An 18,834-nucleotide genomic window follows, 5' to 3' on the forward strand; every position below is an offset into this window, starting at 1 on the left:
ACCAGATCTGTCCAAGGAAAACATGCGACAGTCCTAACAGAAGTTGGTGTGCAAAACTATACTTTGGAGTGGAAATGCCTTTCTTTTGCCTGTTCTTGACCAGATAATCCTGAGAACCTAAGAACTGATGGATCTAGGCAGTCTACCCCAGGCAGTGTAAATATTTAGGCAATTAATACTATTCAAAACTGTTGTCCTGATCCATTACAGCTGTGTAACTTCCCCAGGAGCTACAGCCTATTTTATAGGCAAACACTAAGAAGTACTCTGCACTGAAAGGGCACAAAGTACTGCCGCTGCAGCTGCAACTACAACAGGACCAAGAGCAATCCAGGAAAAGCCAAAAGAACAGCAAAGTGGCTTTGCAACCAGTTTGCTGAGCTATAAGGCTTCCAGGCAGCTTGGAGCACAGGCACAGTGAGCTTGCAAAGGACACAGATGTACCCTATATCACAGGAAGAGCAAAAGGGAAGAGATGAAACTCTTACGCCTGCCTAGCCTGTTCAATAGGATTGTAGTTGTCGAGGTAGTTGAATCGGATAGTGTCTGTAGGATGCCTGTCTGATGAACGCCATGGTGGGAGCTCTTTTTTGTCCTTTTTTGTCCTCCTTCCCAGCACAGAAAGTTTTGTCTCTGGGACATTGCTTCTTACTGGTTCCACATCAATAACTACAAATTCATCCTTTGAAGGAGTCTAGTAAGAGAGAAGAAAAGAAGAAAATAAATTTTAGCCTATAAGGAAAGTGATACTTATTTTGCCTAACTTTAGACTTCTAAGAACTAGGTATTAACTCAAAATTAGTCTCTCCAGGCTCCATTATCATCAGCGGACAGAAATAGGCACCCTGACAGTGCACCCTGTCCCAAAATTTGTATTAAGTTGAACTGAACTTCTTTTGAGATGCTTTGGCTTCTCTCCATTGACTAGAGTGAGAGTCTACTTAGAGGGCTGAGTTTTGAATTCAGGGCAGAAGAATCCCACCCTCACAGCCCCACAAATCAGGCATATCATCAGTGAACCCCAGGAGAAAGCAGTGGCTACTGAGTAATGCTCCACCTCCTGAAAATGGCCCTGTCACCTTTGAAGAAGAGAGAAAGAGACAACACCAAGAGATGTAGCAGGCATAATGGGTGCTTTTTTTCCTTTCCACTAGGTAAACTGACTCTGAAATATCAACGGGGCTGTTGCTGGGTACCCCACCTCTGCTTATCAGATTGAGGCAAGCTATCATATGCTCTATAAACTGGGGGAAAGGGGCACAGCCTTGAGTGCTGGAGAGGGAAATTTAGAGGATTACTCCAGAACCCCCTGAAAGATAGCAGAGTGAGACCTTGGTGATTGCTTCTCCTAAGCAGTGAGATTTTCACTTCCCCGCTACCAGGGATGGATGATGGGAAAGTAGAGCGTGAGTTTAGATTCTAATTTAAAATTATGTATCTTCCATTTTCCTAGTGCAAGATTACAGAAAGATAAAGAGGCAAAGGAGTTAGGAACCCCATCAGCCCAATTTTCCCACTGGCCCCGAACATCTCTAGAGGTGGCAGGTATGTACCTTTGGTCTTGTGACATGCAGCTCTTTCACCATCTCAATGTAATGTTTCTTCCAGATTCCTTGCTCAAAGGGGGTTGGAGAGAAGTTGATGAACCAGCCAAAACGTAGGCATTTCAGCATCCAGAGCTGATCCAGTTCAGACAGGTACTTCCAGTACCAGCTCACCTATGAATGCCCAGTAAGTTGAAAACCTTAGGGTTTCAAGCATCCAAGATTGCAGCTAGAGACTTCTGTGCTGTTGATGTAACTCCCCTATGTCCTTAAACTAGTACAATACTTCAGCAGTGTTTATGCTCCATTTAAAGCTTTCCTTATACCATTTAAACCATTCAAGGTCTTCATAGAATCATAGAAAAGTTTGGGTTGTAAGGCACCTTCAAAGGTCGTCTAGTCCACCCCCCTGCAGTGGGCAGGGACATCTTCAACTAGATCAGGGTGCTCAGAGCCCCATCCAACCTGACCTGGGATGTTTCCAGGGATGGGGCATCCACCACCTCTCTGGGCAACCTGGGACAGGGCTTCACCAGCCTCCTTGTCCAAAAATTTCTTCCTTACATCTAGTCTAAATCTCCCCTCTTTTAGTTTAAAACCGTCACCCCTTGTCCTCTGGCTACAGGCCCTGCTAAACAGTCTGTCCACATCTTTCTCCTAAGCCCCCTTTAGGGACTGGAAGGCTGCACTAAGGTCTCCCCGGAGCCTTCTCTGCTCCAGGCTGAGCCCCCCCAGCTCTCCCAGCCTGTCCTCCCAGCAGAGCTGTTCCAGCCCTCGGAGCATCGCTGGGGCCTCCTCTGGCCCTGCTCCAGCAGGTCCGTGTCTCTCCTGTGCCGAGGGCTCCAGAGCTGGACGCAGCACTGCAGGGGGGTCTTCCCAGAGCAGGGCAGAGGGGCAGAATCCCCTCCCTTGCCCTGCTGGCCACACGGCTTTGGGGGCAGCCCAGGACACGGGTGGCTTCTGGGCTGCCAGCGCACATTGCCGGCTCGTGTCCAGCTTTTCACCCACCAGGACCCCCAAGTCCTTCTCCATGGGGCTGCTCTCCATCTCTTCATCCCCCAGCCTGTGCTGATACCGGTGGTTGCCTGACCCATGCGCAGGAACTTGCACTTGGCCTTGTGGAACCTCATGAGGTTCACACGGGCCCATTCCTCAAGCTTGTCCAAGTCCCTCTGGATGGCACCCTGTCCCTCAGGTGTGTCAACCACACCACTCAGCTTGGTGTCATCTGCAAACTTGCTGAGGGTGCACTTGATCCCACTGCCTATGTCATTGATGACATGCCTTTGTGACATGCTCAGTGTCTGTTAGCTGATCTCCAGCACATGGTGAAATACTCCAAAAATCACGGTCCAAGATAAAAAATTTCAGCTTGTTTGGGGCAACTTCTACTTAATAAGCATATAATAGTTGGAATAAACCCTTTATTAGTTTCCACCGAGAAAAACAGCATCAATAAACTCCCCAAGTCTGATAGACTCATTCTGAACATTTCCTTCCTACTCATGTTCTGCTGTTTTACTCCATCACACAGTCATCTTGCTTGCAATGCTTCTTCCAGCTTAAGGACAAACATCATCTATTGGCACTGCCGTGCTTATAACAGCAGCTATCCAATGATATGACACAAGTAGCACTGTAATGACCTTTCTTTCTAAGTAAGTAATTTCCTCACCTGTCTTCTCCCTGCCCGTGAATGAATAGTGGAGTTGCATCCACATAAAATGTGAAATGCTGGAGAAAGATACTAGAGCAAGCTTTAAACAAGCAGAGATTTTGATATATTCGTAGTATTATATGGAGTACTATGTTAGTGTGGTAATAATGCCACCGATATCTGAACCTATTCATTCAGAACTACCTTAGACATCACCTCGCAGCACTTTATCTCATGCAAACATAGTTTTGGAGTCTTAGCCACTGCACTCAAATGATTGAAGCCCTAGCCATTGTGCTCAAAAGCACATCTGCAACTTCTCTGATTCTCCACATCCAACACTTCAACCTCAAGCATTTTAAAGGATCTGGTTTTCTTAAAGCATTGTGTGCTTCGTTCTTTGCAACTAGCACAAGCCAATACTTTTCAAAGCAATTAATGATTCTGCACACAGTGCAAGGTACTTTAAAGGAATATGATTTTCAGAAAGTACCAGGCCTCCTTCTTGGGAAGAATCGGTCTTGTAAAGTGCCACATGTTGAATGCCTTAGAGCTGAGCATCTAAAATTACTCTTCACTTTTGTAAATCTTGGCCAATCTAGCTTCATTTAGGATCTGTGGAAGTGTTGCATTTTGTCTCATATAAGCATTACTAAGCATTTGGCACCAGACTGCCAAGTCAGAAGACATCCTTGCATTATGAACAACAGCACTGGTATGTCTTTGCTGAAAACTAGTGCCATTTCCTTTTTTTTTAAAGTAGCTTGACCTGACTTTCTGAACCTTGGGTACGTGTTGGCTTTTTTACCTGTGCACATCGACAGAGGCTCCGTGGGTCCAGGAAGGAAAAGATGTATAAAGACAGGACTCTAGGAAGCCTGGTGGTAAAATCTAGAGCCTCGGTGGGAACTCGATCCTGTAGCTGCTTGGCACAGAATTTCTGCTGTGACAAGGAGCAGCGTTCCAACAGGTCAACCAGGATCCTCCGCCTCTGACCATCTGTCCACTTGTCAAACTGAAAAAAGGAGTTTCAGGTTCTGAGAAACCGGAGATTCAGCTTCTTAAAATAAAGCACACATTTAAGGCAAGGGAAAATGCATAAGCAGCAGCTTCTGGTGACTCATTCAAGAGCAAAGCACGTAGGAACTGGGAACAAATGGAGAGGCTACATTAAAAGAAACTCTGAAGCCACATAACATATGATTTATAATCCTCAAAGGATCCAGGATGGCCTCTTCAGGACATACTCATGCTCACAAGACTCTTTGCTCCTGGGACCAGTTCTGAGGCTTGGCTTCACTCATGGAAAGGAGGAGACTCAGATGTGTGTTTACAGGATCAGATCCCAAACTACAGTGAGTTCACTGCTGCTCCCTTGTCTATTCTGACACTTACATGGCCCCCACTACTGCAGTATTTGAATGCCTCACAATTTATAAAGTATTTATTCTCACAGTCCCGCTGCATAGGAGAGAAATCCCCACTACAGAGAAGTGGAGCAAAAAGAAACTAAATCAGCTGCCCATGCCTCACAAGGAAAATCTGCGGCACAGATCCAGCAGCACAGTAACAAAGATTTTTCACAGCATTTCTATGCTTATGACAGGTATCTAAAGAGGAGGATTAAAACAGTTGTGGGAAGAAATGAGCACTTAGGTAACCACACAAGCATGTACCGCTTGCTACGATGGCAACAACAAAGCCACATTGAGTGGAGTGGGGCAGAGCTGTGTAAACAGGGTGGGAGCAACGGTGGCGGTAGCTGGTGTTTAACTTGTGTTGATAGGAGAGGATGGAAAGGGCCCCGTCAGCAGGAATCTCCTGGGAGGAGACTGACCTCATCACTACAATCTGTGCAATCTGTCTCAAAACCTGCAAGAGCAGTCCTGGCTGCGAGGGCAGCGCAGAGTGCCAGGAGGGAGGAAATGTCAGAGGACCACGGCGGCTGCAAGCAGGACCGGCAGGAATCCCCAGTGGGAACAGCAGGCAGCAGAACGGCACAGTTAAAGACGGCTTTCCGGTGGTGAAATACAGATTTCGGAGAAGTCTTGCTTCATTCTCCTTCCTAGCACAGCACGAGCAGCGTTGACCCAAACTCACCTTCTTTTCAAAGGGAAAACTGAACTGTTTGGGGAATTCCCCTGTTTGGGGAATGCTGCTTTCCCCTGCTTGTTTCTTTCTCAGGCATTGGCCATCCCCAAAACACACTCTCTGCTTTCACAAGATTGTTTCCTGAAGCCAGCTTGCCACAACTGACAACTTGCTCTCCACAGGTCAAATCACAGCATATTCATTTTTGCATTTAACCTCAGGGGCATTTGAAGTCCTTATTTAAAGGTGACCTCCAAAAACTAACAATAGTAAGAAAAAACATGCATTTCTTCCAATTTTTTTATTATTGTGGGTAAATGGTTTATTGTCCAATGTGCCTTCCTCTTCTCTTTCGGAATAAAACAAACTAGAAATTCAGATTTATTTTTTCTCTCTGCTTCCCCCCCAAAAATCTGTGGTCAAGTGGAGGACTGGCAGAATAATAGTTTAAAATATACTGTGCAGATGAAAGGTAATTGAGAAGTAATTTTTTTCCAGATCATTTTAAAAGGCCCTTTGTTTCTTTCTTTATCTTTACTTGGATATATTTAATTCCAGTACTGAAGAAGAAACTCTAAGAAGTAAATAGCTAGTCTCCTTCTCGCAAACACCTCTGCAAGACCTTCCATAAGGTCAGCAAGAAGAAAGGGTGGAATTGGCATTCCTGAGATCCCAGAGACAAAAAGCCAAATAGAAGAAAGCTCCTAAATGTCCCTGCCTTTTCAGACACAGACAGTGAATTGAGGAATACACCCTTTCCCTCCCACCCCTGTTTTGCATATAACTTTCACCTCTAATGATGGTTAGCAGAGTACTAAGGAAAAACTGAAGCAGGACCTTTGGATTTGAGGCTTAGAAACAAGAATAAAATCAGACAAAGGTGTACCAGAGGGGGACAGAGGAGGTTCTGCCTGTCCCCTTCTCACCCTCAACTCGATATGAAAGGCTTTCTCTGTCACATGGTGAAGGGGGAAAGCTTCTGCTGCACAGACTCCTCATTCATAATCACAGCTACATCCTCTTCTCATCAAAACAATCTGCAATCACCCATTTGCAAAGATAAATTTTTCCTATGTAAGTACCAAAGATGAGGGGGTAACTGTCTTACTCTCGTCCACACCGAGAGATAAGTGAATTAATCAAAGCAAATCTAGCTTCTCTGTAGAGGAGACAGAACATTTGCTCCTATTTAACTCTTCCCACTCTGCCATGGGTTTTGCAATAAAGCAGTTCCTTCCAGCATCCTCAGCCTGTGCTTACACTGCAAGGGAAACTCCATTTAAATCAGCACCACACAGTCAGCAGCATGGGAACACACAGGTTCTTCTCCACTGCATTCAGCAGCAGCCAAGTAGTTAAGCAGGCATAATTTGTCTCCTTTCCAGTATTAACAAGCATGTCCCCATCCTACATTTGGCTGCCTTTCTCCACAGTTCCTCCCCTTGCATCTGATTACAGCAACCCAACCAGTTGGACCGGATTCCCCTTTTCAAGGTGCTGCACCTTCTCTATCCACAGCTAGGAACATTTTTTGCCTTTTCTGTACCTTTTCCGAGCCCTGGCAAACAATGTCTCCCCAGGGACTGTATGACATAAGGCTACGCTGGCGATGGAGAGTGGTCAGTCCCTGCTTTTGCGATCCGTTTACAATTAATCCATGAGTGCACACACACAAATAACACAGCCTGACACTAAGGGGAGAGCCCAGGACCTCAGCATCAAAGTAGAGAGGCTCTGCCGCTTAACCTAAAGAGGCCCCTCTCTGCTCTAAGAGACAGGTTGTTTTACTGACTTGAACTAGCCCCTGAAATGGGACATAATCCTCTTCTCCAAACCAGCATATCGGCACGAGTTCACAGGGTTACAATCACATGCAGGCATCCCTGTGCTCTACAAATGCGGGAACAAATTCTCTAGTCAATGACGCTCTTTGCAGAATGGCTTGCAAGTAGATGGAGATGATTCATCTAGGGAGAAGCAATTTTCCCCTCCCTCCCCAGCCATCTTCTCCCAGTCCTGATGAAGGGATTTGTTGGAGACCCAGGACCTGTGTGAGAAGAGAAGGGATGAAGTAGACACGCGCCTGGTATCCATAAGATATACTAGTCCACCCCACAAAATCCTAAACATCTCTGCTGCCAAGCTGCTCCTTGTCAGCAATTAGCAACAGATCTGTTCCTTTTTGCTTTCACCACTGTATTTAAACAACTACACCTGAAATTTTGCAAGAGGAGACTCCTGGGAAGACTGTTGAGGAAGGCAAGCCAGCAGCCTGGTGACAAGAAGCACCCCTGAGCCAGAGCCATTGCTTCTGCACCTTGGCATCCGGCATGGGGTCGGCTCCTGGGTAAAGAGGTGCCTATAGGTGGGGGTCTGCAGTGACTAGGGATGGGGTTCAGCTGCCCAAACACCAGTGCCCTGTGTTGTGGGGTATCCTGCAAAGCCTAGAGCTGCCACTCCAAGTGTGACAATTGTCTGCAGGTCCTGCATCCTATCTGTCATGATATGAGAGACCAAGAGGCAGATAATGAGACCAAGAGGTAGATAATGAGACCAAGATGTCATAATGCATATGTCCACACTATCATCCTCTTACCTTTCAAAACAAGGTGGCTGGATCCAAATTGTGTATTTGGCATGGTTCCTGGCCCAGGCTAATGTCCAAACTGTGTCTGAACAATGTCTGGAAGAGTGCTACTGGCCCAGGCCAATATCATGCCAGGCAGCGTGCTAACAATTTCATAGTGTGGATGAGCAAGATCCAGTACCCAGGAACACTCAGATGTGCTGTATAAATTACTAGCAGAGGATGTAGCCCACAGGGTGAGCTGAATCACTGTCTGGGCTCCCCCAACTTGTCTACATCTCATTTGTCTATAACGGAAGCTGAGACACTCAGATCACCTGGAGACACTGAAACTTAGGTGTCTTAATCTACAAGTTCAACCCCAGCTTCATTGTCAATGTATTAACCTGGATGTCAGCATGATAGCACTGAGCACTAAGGTAGAGCAAAATGCTTTTATGTTTTTTAAATTAGTGGGAGGAATTTTTGGCTTGTAGAACACAGCAGAAAGGAAGGCTGAGAGGCAGCATGTCAAGGCATCTGCCCTAGGTGCAATAAAGAATAAAAGCAACTAGAATAAAACAGAAAAATTAAGAGAGAGGTGTTAACCCTTTCACAGTTTAACCGTCAAAAGGGTTTCAACTGAAAGACAGCAGCACAATTTTTCTTTTTTATGTATCTGGATAGTATTTGGGTCAAGGAGTTGGTGTGAAGGAAATTCATCACAAATGCCTCCAGCAGGATCAAAGTCTGCAAGTACTCATGCATGGGAACAGCCATGTAAGACAGGCAGCCTGCTGCCACTACACACCACTGCTGCTTCCACTGTGTGCAGCAATAATACTCTGCCGAGCTAAGCACAACCTGAGACAGCCCAAAAAATTGCAGAGGGTCCCACTGTGCGTCTGGATACTGCAGGTCACAGCACAGCCAGTCCCATGTCCTTTGGGGCTGCCCAGCAGCGCAGAAACAGAAATTAAATCCCTTCAGGTCAGCTAGTTCATTGTTTCTCAACTTGTGCTTTATGGGCCCCAACGGGCTGAGAGACGTCAAAGATGTTCTGTGGCACAACTGTAAAAAAACATCTAAATGAAAATGCACATACATAGTCCCTGAATGCATGCAAATAAAATCAGGAAGAATAAAATAAACAATGACCATCCAAAGTTTAACCTAATCTTTATACGGCTGTAAAGAAAAACCACTGTGGCAATGCCACACAAGGCAACCTGTTCTGCTTTCCCAGAAGGTTGCATGGTCCTTCAGTGTAAAAAGGTTGAGAAACACCGAGCTAGTTCATCTCCTGCTGTGAGGCAGGGTCCACTCTACCTAAACCATTCCTGACAAGGTTTGTCTAACCTGTTCTCAAAAGATTCCAGCAATGGTGATTCCACCCCTAACCCCTAGGCAAGCTATTCCGGCAGTGAATTACCTGTAGCATTGGATTTTGCTGGTGTCTATATTTTCTCTCTCATTGCAATTCAAGCCCATGATTTCTTGTCCTATCCAGTGTGAACACAGAGATCAGATCGCTCCCTTCCTCTTTTCGGACATCTTTTGTGTGTCATTGGAAAGATGTTATTATGTTTTTTCTCCATCTTCCCTACAGTAAAGGGATTGTTTTCATATTTTCTGGACCTGGGACTGTTCTCACATATGACTTGTTCTCAGAAGTATCTCCAATTGGTCCTCAGCTTTCTCAAAATGCAGGTACCAGAACTGGGGATGGCTCTGTCTTGCAGACAGCCCTTTGGGATACTTCCCTTTATTACAATTATAAGACACTGTCAGCTTATATTCAGTCTGTGATCCACCATAATACCCAGCAATTTTTTATGCAGAACTGCGGCATACTTGGGTTTTCTCAGATCTGCAGTTTTTGTAAATGTCATTCTTACATACAGCACTTTTCACTTGTCCTTATCACACGGCAGATCATTTCATTCTGATTTCTAATCTCCAAAATTCACAAAATCCCTCCAAGCCTGCTATTGTCTGCAGATGAGTATGTACTTTCCATTCCATCATTCAGATATTACTGAAAACGCGTAACAGTTCTGGACTTAGGACAGACTTCAGCCTTCCAGTTTTATAATAAAGCACTTAAAACTACACCGAATACAAACCCCCCCTTCAGCAGTTTCATCTAGTCCATACTTCCTGAGAGCACTATGAGAGGATCATGTGAATCAATGTAAAAAGTCCTGCCCAGAGCACTGTGATTTCTTGACACAGTTTCTCCCAAACTCAAAGTGCTCTAGGCTTTGCATACCACATTTTATAATGCCACAGGCTTTGAAGGGAGTTAAGAGCAACTTTTGTGCTTTCCACACCCTTTTCATTGGTATGATGGATGACAGAAGCGCAAGGAGAATTAGCTCTGAAGGAGTGTGATGAGAGCTACTGATCTAGTGTCGTATGAAGGGTCAGAAATGTAACCTTTCAGTAGATGATTCAGCACTCTTATGTGTGTTTGGAGGAAGGTTGTTTCCAGATTTTGGGTCTTTCAGTGGGGCTTCTAATGAATACATTTTTGCCCTTTTGCTGGTATATCCCATGGGCATTTTAAAACATCCAACAACTGTCAAGAGACAGGTTTTAGGTCTGTCAGTTACTGACTGTCATGCTAAAAGGTGTTTTTTGAACAATAATAATTCAATTATTCTGTTTTCTTGGTGTCCATGAAATTCCTTCTTATCAAAATGCATGCATGTCAACAAGTTATGGAAAGCATATTTTCTATAAAGATGAATAATCCTTATGAGCTTAAAATCAGAATACTTGTCTGTAAAGATCAGTTCATATGCATAAAATTTCCATGAGTGACCTATTAGACATAAAGAATAAGCATCTTAGTTCAAATAATGTTCCTGTGCAAATACTCTGTCAGAGACTGCTGATAAGAAGCATCATTTCTGTATTTGTGTTTAGCTTGCGTATCGTATGTGACCACGTAACTGGTTCTTTGGTTCCATTTATAAAGATGTGCACAGGGCTCAACCATACAGTTACTACTGAGCCACATTAAAACATTCAGCTGAATTCACTCATTTACTGCAATAAAGTCCCTGAGTCTGTATTCCTGTTTGCATAGGAGACTGAGCAGATTATGGCTGCTTTCCCATAATTGCCTGTAGATGGATTTTGCCTTATAAAAGAGAAAGCACAATGCAATATTTAAGGGATGAGCTTAGGACTAGGGCAAATCTTGTGCCGTTGCATGCTCTGCCTTCCTGGGGAGGTCAATTAGAGTTGTATTCCTTTCAAGCAGCCGGCTATGACTCCCTTCATAGGCTACGGAAAAAAATAGGCATCTCTAGAGGGCTATTCTTTCATCCTACATTAGGGGAGATGAATTACCCTCTGGAAGTACTGCTTTTTCTCTGTTGACTGTACAAGGAGCCAGGAAGGACCAAACCAGCCAGGCTTAAATATTATGTTTCAGACATGCACACCGGGCCAGAGAAACCCCATCTTGAATATCCCACTTGCAGTCATTTGTGGCTGGGGCAGACAAATCCTATCTCGTATCTTTCTATGCCTCCTTTTTTCACCTGCAAAACAGGATGACAGCACTTTTCTGTCTCATGTTGTAGCTGTGAAGATAATGACAGTAAGAAATTGCGAGGTGCTCAATGATTACAGTATTAGGAGCCATATGTGTGCACTTGGTAGATAACACGTCATTTATTACAGATTTCAAAGACCTGCTAGTAGGCAATGGCAATACCTAAACATCCAGTATCTTCCTTGAAGACTTCACAGACTTTTCCCAGGGTTCTTATCCCATTTCAAATCATTCTGATGATGGAATATGATTTCCCAAGTTCAGAGCTTACAGCAGGTATGCCTGAGAGAATTTACACCTTTACCTTCCTCAAAAGTAAAGCAGTTACAGCTCACTTTCATATGAGGAAAATGAACCTCTTTTTCAAAATAGGATAGGTTTTACATTCCCATTATCATTATCTCTTGATCAGTTCAGAAATCCAGCTGTATTTAAATATATATTTAAAGAGAAAAGTTTACCCATTTTCCAAGCAGGGCTCTTCTTTCTTCAAATACCTATAAAATATATACACAGAAATAATATCGAATATTTAAAGGGGATTCAAAATGTCCTAAGAAAAATACAGCTTGAAAAACAATCTACAAAATATAAACATCGCTGAATGGAAGCATCTGGAAAAAACCTGTGGAGATCCTTTAGTCCAAACTCCCTGCTAGGGTCAACTAAAGCAAGTTGCTCAGGGCCACATCCAGATGGGTTTTGAATATCTTCTTGGATGGAGACTCTACAACCTCTGTGGCAACTTTTTGACATGTGTGACCACCCTCACAGTAAGAACATTTTTTTCTTACGTTTAAATGGAATTTCCTCTATTTCAATTTGTGGCTATCGCCTGTTGTCTTTTCACTGGATGCCACCAAGAAGAGTCTGGTTCTGTCTTCTTTACACCCTCTCATCAGATATCTATACTCACTGATAAGGTCCTCCATGATCCTCCCTTCTCTAGGCTGAACAACCTCAGATCTTGTACCGGGTTTGTGTGGCCAGATTTTGGTAGTGGGGGGGTGTTACAGGGGCGGCTTCTGTGAGAAGCTGCCAGACGCTTCCCCCATGTCCGACAGAGCCAGTGCCAGCGGCTCTGAGACGGACCCGCTGCTGGCCAAGGCTGAGCCCATCGGCGGCGGTGGCAGCGCCTCTGGGGGAACAGTTAAGAAAGGGAAAAAGATGGAGGGAGGAGTGAGAACATGTGAAATAGCTCTGCAGACACCAAGGTCAGTGAAGAATGAGAGGGAGAAGGTGCCTCAGGCACCAGAGCAGAGGGTCCCCGGCAGCCCCTGGGGAAGCCCACGGGGAGGCCGGCTGTGCCCCTGCGGCCATGGAGCTCCACGGGGGAGCAGATCTGCATCCGCACCCGGGGAGGGCCCCACGCCGGAGCAGGGGGATGCCCGAAGGAGGCCGTGACCCCGTGGGCAGCCCGTGCTGGGGCCGGCTCCTGGCAGGGCCTGTGGCCCTGTGGGGAGAGAGAGGAGCCCCGGCTGGAGCAGGTTTGCTGGCAGGACCTGGGACCCCGTGGCGGCCAGGCTGGAGCAGCCTGTTCCTGAAGGACGGCACCGTGGGGGGACCCAGGCTGGAGCAGCCTGTTCCTGAAGGACGGCACCCATGGGGGGCCCAGACTGGAGCAGTTCATGAAGAACCGCAGCCTGTGGGAAGGACCCATGTTGGAGGAGTCCGTGGAGGACGGTCTCCTGTGGGAGGGACCCCAGGCTGGAGCAGGGCAGAGGGTGAGGAGTCCTCCCCCTGAGGAGGAAGGAGCGGCAGAGACAGCGTGTGATGGACTGACCACAGCCCCCATTCCCCGTCCCCCTGCGCCGCTCGCGGGGAGGAGGGAGAGAAACAGGGAGTGAGGTTGATCTTGGGAAGAAGGGATCGGTGGTGGGAAGGTGTTTTAAGATTTGGTTTTAGTTCTCATTATCCTACTTTGATTTGATTGGTAATAAATTAATTTCCCAAAGTCGAGTCTGTTTTGCCCATGATGGTAATTGCTGAATGATCTCTTCCTGTCCTTATCTCGACCCACAAGCTTCTCATTATGCTTTCTGTCCAGATGAGAAGGGGAGTGATAGAGCGGCTTTGGTGGGCACCTGGTGTCCACCCAGGGTCAACCCACCACAGAGCTCTCAACCCTTCCCTATACATCAGATTCTCCAATTCTTTAATCATTTATGCGGCCCTACACGCGCCGCAGTAAGTCCATGTTTTTCTTGTACCGGGGAGCCCAGAAACAGACACAGTATTCCAGATCTGCCCTTACCAGTGCTGAGTAGAGGGGAAGGATCACCTCCCTTGACCTGCCACCTACAATCTTCCTAATGTAGCCCAGGATGATGATGGCCGCCTTTGCTTGCTCATTGTCAACTTGGTGTTGACTAGGACCCCCAGGTCATTCTCTCCCAAGCTGCTTTCCAGTCAGTCCGTTTCTCCACCCTGTCAAGGTTCCTCTTAATCACTGGACCAACCTGCTCAGGGATGTGGTAGAGTCCCCATCACTGGAGGTTTTCAAGACGCAAGTGAACAGGAGGCTAGATAATGTCATCTAGGCTCCCTCTCCCATGAAAGGTTGGACCAGATGATCTTATCATGTCCCCTCCAACCTGGGCTGTTCTGTGATTCATGAGAACACAAACATCTGGGCTATCAACTATTCCTCCCAATTCTGTATTGTCTACGAACTTGCTGAGGGTGCACTCTGCCCCATCATCCAAGTTATTAATGAAGATTTTAAATGATCCTGGCCTCAGTGTCGACCCCTGTCACACTCCACTAGTGACTGGCCTCCCGCTGAACATCGTGCTGCTGATCACAATCTTTCGAGGCCAGTAAGTCAGTTTTCAGTCCACCTCACTCTCCATTCAGCTTGTCTATGAGGATGTTAAGGTAGACAGTATTGAAAGCCTTACTCAAGTTTGAAAATTGATCAGTTTTCCTGGACCTCTCTTCTCTCCAGGACTACATCCCATGTGATTCTTCCACATAGATCCCTCAAAAGGTCAAAGTCTGCTCTCCTGAAATCCAGGGATTTGTCTTGCTCTTTCCTCTCGTTATCCTGAATTCCATCATCTCCCAGTCAATGTCACCAACATTGTCCCTGACCTTCACATGCCCAACCAGTCTTTCTTTTTTTGTAAGTATGAGGTCCAGTAGAGCGTCTTCCTTTGTTGGTTCCTTGAGGACCTGTGTCAGGAAGTTATCGTCAATGCCCTCCTGAAACCTCCTGGATTGCATGTGCCCTGCTATGTTGCCCTTTAGCAGATATCAGAGTGGTTAGAGATCCCCATGAGGATGAAGGCTGTGAACATGAGGGTTCTTCCAGTTGTCTGAGGAAGGCCTCATCTGCTTCTTCCTGATCTTCAACTCTACAGGCTGGTTCCTGCGGAAGGTTCCTTTCACTGACTAAGACTCCCTGAAGTTCAAGGGCTATGTGTGCATAACCTGTGAAGGACAGCTCTGCAGACTGGCTGCAGTGTGCTACCTCTCACCTCCAGCTCCCTTTGCAGCTGCTGCACACACGATGTGCCAACATAGCGCTCTACTGTCTTGGGCATAGAGTGATGCGTGGTGTCTCGTGCTTTGGTGAGACCAGAAGCTGGACTTCCCACCTCTTTATTTTAGAAACTTCAGTTCTGCTGAATTGGAGACACTGGGTGCCTGAAATCTCCTAGAATGGATACAACATGGGTAGCTATCACACAGCCCTGGTGATGGTTTCAACCTTAACACAGCAAGAGCATTAGGAGTAAGATAGTAAGACCAGTCTTTGTTCCCTTGCCACTTTACAGTGACAACTAACAAGAAGGATGATCAGTATCAAAATGCAGTGGAAGATTTATGATGTTGACCTTTACCCATAGGGAGCTAAACCTGAAAGCAGTAGCACGTGGCTTCCCACTACCACAAAACTGCCTTCTATACTCAGGATTGTGACCTGGGAAGTGAGGAAATGTTGTAGATGATTTTTCCAGGAGACAGATCAAAGAGGAAAAAGCCCAGCTTCTAACTGCACATAAACTCAGCTATTAACCACAACTAGGAAAACATGCTTGATCATTATAAACTCTAAGCATGTTATTGCTATGACAGCCTGCAAAGAAGGTTCCTGCAGAGAAAGACATTATCAGTGCTGATGTCTGGTACAGCAGCTGACAGCATTAGCTCTGTCTCTCTCAGCAGGAGTATCTCTTGCAAGGGGTGGAAAATGACATTTCTTTTATTTGTATGTTGACAGTTATTATGCTTTATTTGCATGTGGGACACTTGGCAAAGTAAAAACAAAACAAAAAAACCACCGTAACAAGCTGAACTTGGAAAAGGATTTGCCACAAGCAAGTGATGAATAGTCAAAGATCTAAGTTTTGGATTGGATAATTCAATTGAAGCAGGGAGCTATTTATATAACTGAAAGCAATGTTAATCATCTTTGATCAAAGACAGACACATACTTGCTTTCAGCATTCTTGGAGATACATCTGAGCCAACTCTGTCAGAAAGTTCTGCCTACTCCAGGCACTTGGAAGCATTAATTAGCAACAGAATGGCCCAAAATTGGTATAATCATCCATGGCCTTAATCAAGCCCATGTTTACTGTCCTCTCCTCCAAGGCCTTGGAGTTATAGCTATAGTGTGCCTAAGCTGGCTGGCCTTGGACATGGCCTGAGGCCTAGGTCGCTCCTGAGATCTGCCATCTCACGTCCATGTCTTCAGGTGGTTTTAAATAAGCTCAAGTTTGAGGCTGTCTGGGAAATCTCTCCACCCTTTGCTGCAAATGCCACTGGGGGCTCTTCTACCCCACACCTGAATTACTGCCCAGCAGAAGGCAAATTATCTCCTGACTGCCAGTCTTTCCTTAAAGGCAGCACAGCCCTGCACTCAGCAGGACCGACACTGAAGTCTGTCCAGTTCTGAAGTATGTCCAGTTTTGCTACAGGCGAGCAGGCTGCCTCATCTCCTACCTTTACTTCATCCTTAACTGTAGCACAACCTTGGCATATCTAAGACTCCACCTCTGGTTTTCTGAATGCTGCATAATTCGAGGTTTCCTAAATCTGGTTTCTTGACTTAGGTCTGTCCTTGATGGTGATCCTGGCTTTAAAACAATCATGACTGCCTGTGTCCCAGTAGTAACACCCTGGATAGTCTTCTCTGTTCTGCTGTAAGGGCAGAAAACCATAGATGGAGGCAGCAGGACTTGGGATGTACAATAGGCAGGAGAGAGCTGGGTCTTACCAACAATGCAGACTTTCTTGAGCATGTATGAAAAACCAGGGAAATCTAACAGGAACTACTAAAGGAGTACTCCCAGGATTACCCAAAAATAGAGAGCAAATTTATGCTACTAACTGTTCTTGGGTCTGCTCCTGACAATCATTTAGATGGAGCTTAAATGCTTCTGCCTTGGATAAGCTCTGAATTCCCACCACTCCTGGCCCTCATTACCCACTCTACTAACAAGTACATTTCTTACGCATCTCTTCTCTCCATGCTTTCATCTTCTCACTGTTTTTCATGTACCTTCTATGTAGAATTTTTTTTCTCTCTTTATGCTTTCTCTTAACTCAAGAGTGCAGAAATGAACAGAGATTTGATTTTATGAAAATGGCGCCTTCTCACTCAGTAGCTCCCAATATATCTATCAGTTGGATTATCTCCCGATGTCAGCTGCTAACACTGCAGAGCAGTATAGCAATATATAAAAAGGAGTTTCAGACAGGTCAGTGCTTTAAAACTTGGATCAGAAACAAGTAAACACTTTTTATCATTAATTTCATCACTGAGCACAGGTCTGGGAGGTTATGGTATGTTCTTTCCTATCTGGAACATCGTTAAGCGTTGGAGTATACAACAATCCAATATGAGCTCCTAAAAGTTTTGCTGCAGCCCAATGCAACATCAGACTGCCTAAGGAGCAGAGGAGGAAGAAGATGGGAAAAGGTGGTTTTACCCACATACTTATTTCTAGTTAGATCATACTTCACTGCACAGTGATGTGCATCTGTAAAAATATGTTTTAAAGGGTGTAGGAACAGACATTAAAATGATTCAAAAGGCTGGAGAATATGCCAGATTGAAAGGGCTTCAAAGAGCTCAATCTGTTTAGTTTATCAAAAAAAGTTCAAGTGTTGGCTTGAAGCAGGGTAAACGTCCTTCCACAGGGAAAAAATACTGGTTTCAGAAGAGCTTAATAAGCTAGCAGGGGAAGATTTTAATGATTGAAGCTAATGCTACAGGTATGCTGCAGACAGGAGGCAAGGTTTCATCTTTTCATGGTATAGGGGATAAATCATGAGAAAATTATTAGGGAAGTGATGAAATTTTCATTTCATAAGGAATGAAGGTCCTTAACCCCAAAGGAAGCCTGGATACCTTTGTGGAAAATACATTTTAGCCAAATTCTAATTACTGAGCAAAAGACTGGGAGAACTGTGTGAAACGAGGACCCAAGAAATCCAGGAAGCCAGACTAATGATGTAATAGCCCTCTCTGGATTAAATTCTATGAATCATCAACAGAAATTTAAACTGAATTCTGAGGGAGGCATATGCTCCTGGTGATACATGAGCCAAAACTCCCTCAGTTATGTTAGCAGATCCCAGATATAGTACACAGAGTGGGAGGTTAGGAAATGCATCTCATTATTTATAAATTGAGTGCATCACTTCAGTTTCCAAAATATCAAGCTAGCCTCATCACTGCAAGGGTTAGCAGAGAAGCCAGGGCATAGGTAGTAAGGTCTCTCCTATAAGCTGAGATGGAGCATACCAGCCACTCAGAAACTTACACTGACAACTCAGTTTACTCTGGAGTTAAACTGAAGTCTTCTGGTGCAGCAAAAGAATGATTTGGTAACTTTTACTAAAAAATGTACACACATTTTTTATTTAAAAACAACTGATTTGGCAAAATAACAATACTTGAACTAAATACTTGTATGCTTTAAACAATGTACATTAGAACTTTCCATTTTTATATAACATACTAGTTTTTATATATATGTATACATAATAAGGACCATAGGTATCTTTGATATATACATACTTCTAATAGTAAACAAAATCTTTAAATTCTTATTCCATTACTCATGACCTACACAGGCAAAAACATAAGTTAATTTTTTCTAGGACTTAAGAATTTGTGAAGTGAACCTGAGAATTTGTCTTGGGATTTCAAAATATTCAAAAATGACTGGACCAGATCCTGAGCAAATGCTCCAGCTGACTATGCCTTGAGGGGTTGCACTAGATGATCTCCAGAAGTCCCTTCCAACCTCAGCAATTCTGTGATTCTATGAATTTCACCCATTTGCATGGAACTTGCCTTGTCATTCATGAGTTGATGGTTCAGTGGAGTCCACATGCTCATCTTGGTTTGTAGCTTGGGGCCATCCATGTTTCTAGGAGGTGCAAATGCCAT

At 44.9% G+C, this 18,834-nt stretch overlaps 1 protein-coding gene across 1 annotated transcript in view; it reads right to left on the reverse strand.

The window, feature by feature from the left end:
* Positions 1-18,834, reverse strand: part of FBXO16 (F-box protein 16) — a gene marked incomplete at both ends in the record, with an annotated part of 33,893 nt that extends 15,059 nt beyond the window's left edge. Inside the window, 5 exons of the mRNA XM_081997434.1 lie at positions 489-694; positions 1,554-1,718; positions 4,010-4,216; positions 11,888-11,923; positions 18,739-18,834. Coding sequence (XP_081853560.1) covers positions 489-694; positions 1,554-1,718; positions 4,010-4,216; positions 11,888-11,923; positions 18,739-18,834 — 710 coding nt within the window. The remainder of the gene's footprint in view (positions 1-488; positions 695-1,553; positions 1,719-4,009; positions 4,217-11,887; positions 11,924-18,738) is intronic.

Source organism: Phaethon aethereus (genome assembly GCF_964289735.1).
Source record: "Phaethon aethereus genome assembly, chromosome: 3".
NCBI lineage: Eukaryota > Metazoa > Chordata > Aves > Phaethontiformes > Phaethontidae > Phaethon > Phaethon aethereus.